Source organism: Schistosoma mansoni, chromosome 2, assembly GCF_000237925.1.
Source record: "Schistosoma mansoni strain Puerto Rico chromosome 2, complete genome".
Lineage (NCBI taxonomy): Eukaryota > Metazoa > Platyhelminthes > Trematoda > Strigeidida > Schistosomatidae > Schistosoma > Schistosoma mansoni.
In genome coordinates this window covers 21430979-21444154 of record NC_031496.1, presented here as the reverse complement: position 1 = coordinate 21444154, position 13176 = coordinate 21430979, and the positions used below count along the sequence as shown (strand labels likewise).

At 32.2% G+C, this 13176-nt stretch overlaps 1 protein-coding gene across 1 annotated transcript in view; it reads left to right on the top strand.

Annotated features, from left to right (window-relative positions):
- Smp_157350 (protein kinase) overlaps positions 1 to 13176 on the top strand; it is a 47858-nt gene that overhangs the window by 29631 nt on the left and 5051 nt on the right. Inside the window, exons 12-15 of the mRNA XM_018796075.1 lie at positions 2806 to 3039; positions 6577 to 6659; positions 7722 to 8074; positions 11076 to 11194. Of these exons, the coding sequence (XP_018650324.1) occupies positions 2806 to 3039; positions 6577 to 6659; positions 7722 to 8074; positions 11076 to 11194 (789 nt within the window). The remainder of the gene's footprint in view (positions 1 to 2805; positions 3040 to 6576; positions 6660 to 7721; positions 8075 to 11075; positions 11195 to 13176) is intronic.

Sequence of the window (13176 nt, the reverse complement as noted above, 5' to 3'; positions counted from 1 at the left end):
GATTCCTATTAGTGATAAAAATTGTCATATGTTTTCCCTTTTTTTGTTGTTTAATATATGCTTCAGCAAAATTTATGATTAATTGGTTCTTACTATACTATCTATGTATTGGTGCTATTTTGTCATATTCTGTATAAAAACTGCCATGATCTTGAAAACCTCAACAACAGATTAGTGCGGTGAATGTTTCTTTTTCAGAATAGTTACAAATGTTCTCTTCTTTCTTTCTATCTTTCTCTATGAGTGGTTTGCTTGCATTTTCTTTGATGTTATTTCGGTTAATCAAATATGATGGATTTTTCAAACAACATATCGATATTTATAGCTGCAAAAAATGAGCTTTTTCTATCCCGTTCTCTCTCTCTCCCTCTGATACAGTTAGTTCACATGACATCGATCTTGTAAAACGCTATTGTATTTTTTGGAAATATCAGTTTACATCATTATCTTTTATACAGATATAATTGATAATTTTCATTGGAAAATAACTCTGTTTACCATACAAGTAAATTTAGCTTTAATGAGAGGTATTACTCTGCTAACAGTAAATGTTTTTAACCTTTTTTAATGTTTATAGAGAAAATAAGACTATTCACATAAGATTTTTTCTATCCTTCCATTGTTTCTCAGACCTGGTAAATTTGTTTAAGCAGTTGTTATACTGCAATAAACTGTCAAATAATGTCTAGTTCCAATGGATATTTGAGAAATTACAGCAATGATTCGTGTTTTCAAATTATCGGGTCTATTAATTTGTTGTCATTAAGATCCAAAAAATTTTGATAGTTCCCTGTATAGTACTCTATGAGTTATTGAATGTTAAGCTCTAACTCCTGATAGATTAACCAAGAAACAGGTTAAGCGTCATCGATCTTAACTCATTCTAGCTTAAGATTTCTTGCAGAAATCTTAATTTCGAAAAATTTATGTCGTTAATATAGGCTATTATGAATGAAAACATTTTTCTGTGACATGTGATTTCAAGGCAAATCATCAAAGCTTTACTCCTTATTTCGATTAATAAAACCTAATACTGTCACCTACTTTGCTACTGATATAAAACTTACCAGGTCATTTCTATTTTTCCTCTTCAAAGAAGCGATGTTAAACTGACTTTAAATATTTTTGCCACCTAAATTTTGAACACATCTATTTAATTATAGTGTGACAGTTTCGAATGTTGTAGCTTAACATTAACCAATATAACATAGTTAAAAGTCACAAAAGAGATGGTGATAAGCTTTCCATCAAATATGCCTAAAATACCATATAGTAAATTTACAGTGGCACAAAGCCAATCGATGTCGAGCATGGCACAAATATCTCTAAAAGTGACAAGTAATGGCTGAACAATATCACGAATTGATTGAACTTAAATTTGACAACTGTTGGACGTCAACTTAGCGGTTCAAAGGTTAAGTAAACACTCATCATGAGACCTGAAGGTCCTGAGTTCAACCGCCTAGTGGAGTCATAAATCCACGTTGTTACGGATTCTCATACTAAAATGAAATCGCAGTCAAAGGATTCTTAGTTTTTAATAGTTGTCTAACTGAAGTCAGTCGATAGTGTGAAACTTTCGATTGTTGTATGATTATCCCATTTTTATTTGCTGATTTAAATTGTTACTAACTGATTACGATATTTTTTTAAGATTGACTCACTACCATAGAAGTTATATTTTAATATAGAACTGAAAAGAAATATTTTTCTTCTCAATGTTTATTTCGACATATTTTAGTTAAATTTTATTAAGAACTCTTTCATTACTTTCGTGTTTAATCGGATGTACAAATAAGAGTTACATATATAATACGAAATAGATATTTTGCATTCTATTGTTAGTTACTATTCAATTTAAGAGAAATTGATTTCAAATAAATACTAAGATATTTGTACAAATAATGATAAGTTCAATCATTTAATTTAAACAAATATTATGTGCATGTAATGCTATTTGAGATAGTGGAGAAGATTTGTATCTGAGGTGGATGATTTAGGTGGAGTTTTGTTCTCTGAGCTGGATGGTTTGGTCATAGAGCTTTCATCGTTCTTCTGAACAACATCATCATCACAAGCTTCAGGTAGAGGTGAAGCGTTAGAATTTCTCCATTTGTGATTCACAGCTTATTCTGTCAACCTCTACCTCGGTTGGTTATTGTTGACTTTTAACCTATCGTTATTTGACTCTTATTTTGATTGTATCTCCCTTTGATCTGATTCTTAGTCTTATATTTGTCCATGATTTTTCTGATTGGTTGATGAACTAGATCGATTTCGATGTGGTTTTTAATTGCTTATTGACCTGAGTGCCAAGCTTATAGAAATTTTCTGATACTTTTAGTATTCCCTCCATCCAAGGTTTTAAAATTTTGTCGGTTGAATGTATGTCCACAGTGGTCGACATGCATTGGTATAAGCGAGGATATGTGATGGCATTCGACTGGTAATTGATGTTCGTGCAGGCGAAAATGAAGAGGTCGTCTCTAATGTAGTGTTTTTCTCAGTTGAAATAACTTATTTTTTAGATGATGCTCGGTTTTTCTTCTTTTGTCATTTCGTCATTTGGTTTGCATAGGATTGATTGGAGTGATTTTTTTGGTTTGTGTGCTACACCAATTCCAAACGGTTTCAACAATCTCGTAATTTCTGATATGGTAGGATGATTGATTTCGTTTCTACTAATGTGTTGGGTAATGAACTACATTTTTACGTAGTTATTTTGTAACGATAGTTAGTTTGGTTATTTTGACAACATTTTTATGGTTATTTCTCTATGGTATTTGTCGAAAATATTTTTGTTAGAAGATATATCTCATGGAACTCAAGTTAATGAAGGGAATTTGTCATCTCTTCCTCATCACAATACTGAACCGAAAATATCCTATATGGAACCTGTAATGAGTAATCTAAATGTGAGCAAAACTGGAACTACCTTACAACAAATTAATTTTCAAGCTAATAATAGACAATTTGTTCATCCTTCTGGCTTACAAACTATCGCTGTTCAAGGTGTAGATGGTGTTTATCCTGTTATCGGTAAGCTTTCATTATTGTGCAGCTTTTCATATTTACTTAAATGGAATAAATATTTAGTCTTAGAGGTCATCATAAAGTGTTTTATTATCATTGTTGTTATCATCATCATCATCATCCCTATCGTCTTGAATATAAGGAATATTTCAATGTGGTACATTAATTGAATAACAGACCAAAATTTTTGTTTATTATTATTGTCTGGAAACAACATTATCCATGTTGGTGCATTTTCGTAATTCACTAAACACGTTTCAATAATGGATCGATTTACATGTTTTGTTTACTGTTACATTATCAGTAACATTATTATAATAGAATTAATTATAATTCATGGCTATTCACTTGAAATATACCTGATTTGACATTTAATCCACGATTTCGTGAATGAAAATCATGCGTCTGTTACACTTAGTCACTAGATGGCAATCAACAAGGTGAAACATATAGAAAAAAAGTAAAAAGTAAAACATTCTGAAATACTTAAATCAATCAGGCAGTTGGCTTATGACTAGGTCAAATAGGCTGTTATTTTAGGTAGTCGTGTAATTTTTATTATTTTGTGAAGTACATTTATCTTGTATATTTGTAAGAACATTTATAAGGAGTGCTAGGCCAACTAGATATGAATCACTGCATGACTTTTATTTGTAAAACATTGAATTTATAAATCGCTAGTGATTCATTCAAACATAACTTTATTCTCGGTTTCCATTCAATGTCGTTTGTCATCTATGCATTCCCAAACGTTTTTTTTCAACCACTGGATAGATGAGACTAGTGAACATACCTGAACCCTATTTCTTAAAGTCTAATGGAATTTTGTTTTATCTACATGACCTCAGTTATCTACCACAAACTTCCTAGTAATGTTTAAAATTCATGACTTAACGACAGACTTTGATATCGTTCTCAATAATTCCATAATTTACTCTGTCTCATCCCGTATTCAGTGTGATCAAATCAATCAAATAACATTAACGTGTTTTTGAATAACACAGTAGTTAATAGAGGAAATCGGATCGTATTGAAAAAATTACGATAATCAGGAAATTAATGAATGCTTTTTAGCTGTTTACTATGGCTCTTGATTGTTCTATCTTTCAGTCACTAAAGTATCACGTTATCCATATATAAATATTCAGTAGAATATCTTACAAGTGTAGATAACAGCCGGATTAGAAGAAGTTTAGTCAAGTTAATAATCGTAACCTGAAATTAGTCTAAAAACTAAATATTAAGAAGACAGTTCACTACTTTTCCACTCAAAATGTGTTCACATATTCGAAAGTATATAAGCGTACTTATAAGTGGCACAAAACTTGGTTACTAAATTTGTTTAGCTTAATATTTCCGCTAAGGCTTGATTTGTTTTCCTTCTATCTGTAAGTTAGCCATTTATTTGATATTTCTAAGTGTAAAGTACTTCCTCAAGACTGAGAAGAGCATGTACTTGCATTCAATCTTTGTTGCGATCCGTTAGAAGTAGTTGAAACGTTAGTATATCTGGGTTGTATGGATTCTGATAATAGGGCTGCAGATGAAATCAATCCACATACATTTAAAGCTAAAGTTGCTCACACCAATCTGGGCCATCTTTGGAGTCGGACTGCAAGGAATCGGATTTTAAAATGCGCTGTTGAGAGCAATTTAGCCGTATGCTCGTGAAATCCGTCCTCATCGAGCTGGGTATGTTCAGCGATTATGTGGCCGATGATTGTTGTCTTCGAAGGAGTGTTGATATTCAGTTATCACACCATGTTAGTAATGATGAGGTTTGGTAATGTGTGCTCAGGCACAATAACGATAACTTAACTTGTATCACCGTCTTAAAACACCGACTTCCGTGGTTCGGACATGTGTTAAGAATGCCATCTTAGAGACATCCATTTCGTACATTATTTACCGACGCTAAGGGTTGTGGTGCATAAGACAGAAACTGTCAGTTTGTGATATGGCGCCAAAGTATCAAAGGAATTTGCATAGAACTGGCATCCCCATCTTTGCTCGCCGATTAGAGTCTTAAATATGTTGGGACTCAGTGACTTAAGACATGACTAGGAACAGAGGTCAATGACGATTTTGCAATAGTTTCTTTTTACATTCTTAAAAAAATGAATGGGATTCAACTGAAAACGTCTTCCTGGCTGTGTTAGATATCATAAACTATTCTCGTCCACTTTTCATTTATTTTTGTTTTTCAATTGCACACCCTTCTATCGCTTTACGATTACATTTCCGTATTTGTGTGGTGTGTCCCATTGTACCAGTATCCGCGTACATTGAATAAATAGATATAGTAACCATTAAAATTACTGTTGTTTGGCATACTAAATCCCATATCATTGAATGTATTTATGGTAAACACACAAAGTGTTTTGATAGGAAATTGCTATCAATCAGTTACTGATAAACGTTTGTGGATATATTATGTGTATTTTGTCCCAATAAAGTTTTGGGCTTGAATATATTTAAGTAAAATCAACAAATATTATAATTTTTTTAAATAAACAGTAATAGATTTATGACTTTTGAAATTGAAACCTCTCTGCTTATGCAATATTTTTCTTTCATGTATTCATTGGGGAACTTCTATACATACCCAAAACAGTAATCTATTCATCGAAATAAAAAACATCCCAATTTCATTCTTTTATCGATTAGATAAACAATTTTTTTCGATTGCTAAAATAAAATAATACTGATCTGTGAAAAGATATGGAGTGATACAATGTGACTGGGTGTTGGGTGCTCATAAGATTGTTTTTTTGAATCAATTGAGATCTAAAACGAAAACACCAGCCGGAGGAAAAGGTTTTACCATGAAGAGAAATGACATGCATATATACAAAATATGAACATAAAATAAACATTAGAAATTGTTAGTGGTGTACAGAGAATATTAGTTTGTAGGACACTTACTTTACGACCAATTAGGACCTGGTTGTTAGTTTTAATTCTTGGAGGTCATATCATACTCCCAGAAAAATTTAATATATACTGGTTAACATTTTTTCAGTCATTCTGTTTACGTGTTCAGATCCTGGTATATCTGTTTCAATTTAACCTATAAACAGCTTGGTTAACCAGTGAACACCAGGTGTCGTTTACCGATGTCTGCACAACTCTTAGTTCGTATACACACTTTGAAAACATGAGCAGCACAAGGGAACATTCTTATTAAGTTCTTTGCCAAACCAAGAATTTTTTATCACTTGTTTTTTTCTCATTCTGAGAGTTTTCAGTATTGTTCAAAATTGCCTTCTCTTGAGTTTCAAGCCAAGGGCTTCAAATCTTGGGAAAGTGCATTAAACTCCCAAAACTTGTAAAACTCTATCAATTGAATTTTTTAAACTAAGGATTTCCATTATGGTTAATTCTTTTCCTAAATTTATATATATTTATAGCTATAGTTATTAGATTGATTTTGTACGTATTTCTATCGTTCAATGAATCCTTTCTATCTTCTAAATTTGTAAACCGGACTTCTTTTCGTTATTTGTTTATTCAGTTATCGCATTTATTCGTTTTTTTCTTTAGCTACAGGTAGAAATTTTGAAAATGATTTAACATCCGGTGGTTTGTGGGAAGCTGCAGAATTCTCAGATGAAATTTTAATGGAGGTTAGTAGTTCATCCGATGGATCGTTTTCAATAATCCATATGTTGTATTTGTTGTTTGCTTATAAATTTAATCTTTTTAGAATGCAAAAAACTGAAACACATTTTTCTCTAATTACTCTTTTATTGTTTTATAAATGTCTTCGAAATGGAATGAAAAAAATTAATTTTTACGGTTTACATCAGTTACTAACTTTAGAGGCTTGTAGCTAAATCATTAATGAAGATCACATTTCAATGTGTACTTACTTACGCCTATTACTCCCAATGGAGCATAGGCCGCCGACCAGCATTCTACAACCCACTCTGTCCTGGGCCTTCTTTTCTAGTTCTATCTAGTTTTTTTTCAGTTTTTTCATGTCTGTCTTTATTTCTCGGCGTAGTGTGTTCTTTGGTCTTCCTCTTTTCATTTGGCCTTCCGGATTCCATGTGAGGGCTTGTCTTGTGATGTAACTGGGTGATTTTCTCAGAGTGTGCCCAATCCACTTCCAGCGCTTCCTGATTTCTTCCTCCGCTGGAATCTGGTTTGTTGTCTCCCACAGTAGAATGTTGCTGATAGTGTCTGGTCAACGGATCCGAAGTATCTTGCGTAGACAGCTGTTAATAAACACCTGTATCTTCTGGATGATGGCTTTCGTAGTTCTCTACGTCTCCACCCCATACAATAGAATTGTCTTGACATTTGTATTGAAAATTGTGATCTTGGTTTTGGTTGACAATTGTTTTGACTTCCAGATGTTCTTCAGTTGTAAATATGCTGCTCTTGCTTTGCCGATCCTTGCCCTCACATCTGCATCTGATCCACCGTGTTCAGATGCAGATGTGAGGGCTCATTAAATTAAAAAGAACTGACTGAAACTAATGAATATAATTCTAACCGGTAAAATTACCTTTCTTTGAAACAACTAAAAAAACAGATGAAGTTGGGATTTTTGTCTCTAGATTTTCTTACATTATGGATAATTTTATTTTGAGTCAACATTAGAATATTCATTCAGTAAAGAAGAAACAGACATAAATTCCTCTCTTTTTTTATTGATTTCTATTAATTATTTAATTAAATAGTCTGAACATAATGAAGAAATTAAAAAAATTACAATGGTCCTAGAATTGTGTGAATTATTGGCAGAATTAGCTGAACGTCGAGCATCTGCACTAGCTGATTGTACTCCGACACGTGTTGTAAATACTGATAATGATGATAGTACAACAACCACTACAGATCCTTCTGCTGTTAATGATGGTGTATCACTAGTTAAGTTGAACAATCAACAAACTAAATGTTCTTCGAATACTAATAGTCTTGATAATAATCATTGTGGTGTTGGCAGTTATGGTAATAGTGATGAACATGATACAAGCAAAAATTGTCAACAAGCATCATCAACTGCATTGAAATTCGTATCTGAAGCTCAAAGGTATGTTATGTAATTCGAGTAGAGAGTTCTAACAATTATGTGCATATATTTTTGTGAATTTTGTAATTAGATTCAATTTTGTTCACATTCGGTTGAGTTTTATGATTCAACTATTTCATGAAATCGTTGTCTTTTTCGAAACTATATGAATCCATTAGTTTAATATTATTACTTTGCACTGTAATACTCCTGGTAATTCTAATTTCTGTTGCAAATAATGTTTGTCTTTCATGTTTTCATCAACTTCTTATTCTTTAGATATTACTAATTTTTTTCATTTGTTCAAAGTCAGTCATAGTTATTCATAATCAGCACAGAGGTAGCTGGGTACGTATGTGGGTTAAACAAAGTCGTCATACTAAATAAGCACAATGAAATGAAATCAACTAGATGAATAGCTAAAGAAACCAAAATAATGTGGTAGGAATGGTAATGAAAAAGTATAAACGTTGAGAATATGGTTCAAAAAGACAGTGAAAAGGTATTTCTGAGAGAATACTAGAATCGAAGATCGATAGGAAAATATATCGAAAAATGTGACTAATTTTGAATCCATGTCACCTAATGTGTCTAACCAATCGTCGGCGTTATCACACAGACACCAATAATGCAGTTAACGTCTACCAACATGGCTCAAATCAACAGTTAATAAGTTTTTATGGACTGTTGCCATGTCTTGGCTTGTCCACTCCAACTTGCTAAAAGAGAGTTTAGTTAGTGAATGTGTTTAAAAAGATCCAAGCTTCCTCTTATTCTATTTTGTTCAAAGTCTAAAATTTTCATGACTGACTCTAAAACTGAAACTACACCTAAGTAGAATAATTTACAGATTACATCAAATAGTAAATGATTATGCAAGTCTAGCTGAATTAACCCTAAGAAATTCTTTTCCGATAAACCATTCAAAACCAACTTATTTGCCAATTATGTCATTCACACTTGAAAACAATATCATACACTTATTGTCATTAAACTATGCTAAATAAAAAGTGCCACCCATGTCAATGATAATCCCAATTTAAGGACAATTTTTATGATATTTGAAATAATAAAAGGATCTAAAAAATTGTCATGAATTAGTTCACTAAATGAATGTCTCAATAGATCTGATTTATTTCGTCCTTAGCACTTTTCTTCCCTTTTCCAATTTAAATTAAAATATAAGAATTATTTTTGTTGTTGTTGTTGAATCACCTAAGATTGCTTTGATTGCTGAGTTCCTAGATGATACCGTGATGTTAAGAAATTCGTCTTGGTGGTTCAGATACTATATATGTCAACTACCTTATTCGATTTGGGTTAGGGTTGTGGTAGAATCTAAATCTCAAAGTTTAGTCAAACAGAGCTAATCATAATCAGCATAGAGCCTTTCACAAATATGCGTCATACTAAGGTGCCATATTTCATTAGTTCGACGAAATGAAATTATCAAGATGAATAACAAACGTGTCGAAATAATATAATGGTAATAATAGTGGGAAAAATTAATATAGTTCAAAAAAATTAAAGACATATCTCCAATCACTGATCAGGGTTATTGCACAGACCCAAGCTCATAAAAATGGGCATGGTTACTCATATTATTAGTATCAATTTACTTGGGGTTGGTGATTAAGGTTGAAATAAAATCTAATTTAAAGTAGCACTAGACCAAAATAGCCCTTTGAAAACGGGATTTGTGTATAGACACTGAACTTAAAAGACTCAACTGACCATCACTCAAGAGTCATTATTACAATTGACGTATAAAAATACTATGTAATAGGTGAAACCAATAATACTTTATTATGTCATTGTTTAATACCCCTCTGATTACGTACATACTGTTTAGTGGGTATTCATGTATGAAGGGTTACATTATGACAAATCTTGACTAATTTAAACTATTAATTCCTTCAATCTTCTCGTTCTTACGTCAAATTAATCTATGTTCTACACACACTATGTTCTTGATAATTTATCCCATCAATCGAAGTTTATAATCACGTAATGATGTTGGATTAAAACTTCAATTAATTTACCAATATTCCTTATCGATTTGATTCTCAGTGAATGTGATTAGGGCAAGGATACATAATTGGTTTATTATTATGATATAATTTGAATATGTTACAGTTGAGTACAATATTGTATAACTGAAGTTAATTTGTGTTAGTTGTTTGAATCTTCCCATTGATTTGTATAATGCAATAAGTAGACAAAATTTGTCAGAACTATGTGATATATTAGCGCATTACATTTCAAACAATCTGATCACATATATACTTGTTAAAAACACTTACATATGAAAAATTAAAAGGTCAAATAGTCAAATAGATCGCAATTGATCAATCTCTTTTAGTGTTTGTGCATCCTATGCTGATTGACTCGATATTGTCATCGTATCAGGAACACTTTAAACCGGATTGTTCAGAGTTCAAGACGAAGCAGAAGGTACTGCTGTAATGATCAAAGTCTTAGATAGTAAACCAAATTATTCTATCATGCAAATCACACACTGAATTCATAAAAATGCGAAAAAAATACATTAAGTATGCTATCTACACATCTTGATTGAATTGTCCTTTACAACTCCATTGTTCTCCATTCCTGTTGTTATTTCGATTGCTTCCTGTTTTCTTTTTTCTTCTCTTCATTTTCTTGCTCTGTCCGTAAGAATTATACATTCAATTCCTGATACATGCTACTTATACCTGTCCGTACGAGTAGCACACACCACACTGGATTCAAATCCCAGAGAGAACATCAAATCTGTGTTACAGGCACATCCAGCCAATGAGTCCTGCATAGGACGTCAAGCGCGTCCCAGATTCCACTGCCAGCTACCTACCAACTTTGCTTTGAGCTAATGTTATCGCAATTATTTTGTCCTTATGTTTGCTAATAAACAAGAATGTAATCTTTATACATTCACCTCAAATTTACAAAAGTTCAGATTTTTGGACTTCAATTCGTCATCACTAAAGTATTGCCATTCTATTTTTTTCCACTTGGCTTTTAGAATTGTTGAACAAATTGTACTTTATCGACGTGTTCTTTATTACTTGGAATATGTTTTTGATCAAGTTAAGAAAGCCTTTCAGAACGGTCGTCTAAAATCTACACCCACTGCACGAAGACGTAAGTGCCAGTATTTCGCGTAGACAATTGTTTATAAATACTTGTATATTTTTGGTGATAGTTGTATTAGTTCTCCAAGTTCTAGCTTCATACAATAGAACTGTCTCGATGTTCGTACTGAAGATTGTGACTTTAATATTGGTTGACAGCTGTTTTTAGTTTCATATATTCTTCAACTGTAGGAATGCTACACTTTTTCAATCATTGCCTTTACGTCTACATCAGATCCCTTCTTGTTCATCGATGATGCTGTCGAGGATTTTCATCGTCGTAGTGTGTTTTGATTCCTTTAACCATTTATCTTCGCTCGTATCTAGGTATATTAGTTTTTTTAAGATGTTACGTGATTTCATGCCTGTGTATTTACGACAATGACCAAGTTTCATTCTGTTTTAATTGTATCGACAAGGTCTAGTATTTTGCACCTAATTAAATGTCTATTCTCTTGATATGCTGAATGACCCTGCCTGACTATTTCGATGTAGATCGAGGTGGCTTAGATGACTTGAATTTCAGCAATGGGACTTCAATCTCGTTTATATCACACCCATCAACAGTGCTTAACACATAAGATTGTTTGGGGAAACAGGACGTAATTAGCGGAAAAGTATTTCTTTTCAACTGATTTTTCATCATGACTCAACATTAGTATGTATAATTGATAATAATGATGAACTCGACGTTAATCAAAAGATACTATGTTAGGTAACAATGTTACAAATGAAAATGTGTTTTTGGAATTCATTATAAATGATTAACGAACTAATTGAAACATAGAGTAAATAAATTAGTTACTATTGAAGGGTATTAGTAAATAAATGGATTGGAACATGTATTTATCGAATTGATGGGATATTATTCAATAAATTAACTTAAATTGAATGACGTGACCAGTAAGCTTTCATTTCCCTAATTTGATATTTGACATATTGTAATATCAGTTATGCATGCGTAAAGATAATGTTGTAACTGTACAGTAAAAATAGAAAAAGAATTTCAAACAAAAGACATTAGAAAAATAGAGAGCGTAATAATTCATTTGTCAGTCACGTTAGTATTGGCTATTTTTCTGTCCAAGGTAAGGGAATTGGTGTACAAAGTTCACATGCACTCTGAGGTCATGTTTTTTTCAGGGTTAATACCGATGGCTTCAGCCGTATGTAAAAGATGTACATGTAACTTATGCATCAAACTTTGTGGAGGCTGGTGGGTAATTTTTTTAATTATTTCATCTAATCGATCATCTGAATAGTATCATTCTAACTGATTACATTTTATTTCATACTGTACCATATTTCGTGTTTTACGACTTTAATCCCGTTTTTATTATATTGACAACTGGACTAAAATTCATTCCGTACTATTCTTTTCTTTTAATTATTACAAATTATTCGTATTTGTTTTGGATTTAAGAAAAGACCGCCTCCAATTTGTTGTGCTTTTATGCCCGGCTTTTATCACGTGATTTATCCACCAACCGGAATACGGCTTTTCCAATCTAAGCATTGTGCCAAAACAGTGACGTTCAGCTGGTATGAGCAGTCTAATATCTTTATTGGTTCTTTGTCCGCCTGACCCTTCCAGTTGAGTCCAGAACACCAATGACAGCTTCTGTTATGAGAATCACTTATTTCAAACATACTCGGTTTATATACCAGTCAGACAGACCGCATCACACCATAAAATAGAAAATAATATTTGTACAAGATCAAGCCAGATGCAGCTGTGAGCGTGGGAGACAGTAATCAATAAACTGAGTATAATTTAGGAACAGTAATTTGTATAATAATAATCCATAGTTCAAAATGAAGCTTATAATAAGAAGAATATAGATATACACAATCTAATTACTCAATTATTAAACAATAAGAATATATATATATATATATATATATATATATATATATATATATAGAATAATAGTCCACTAATAGGTCCAGGAAGTTACCCGTACTTATGTCTTCACTAGGATATAACAGTAT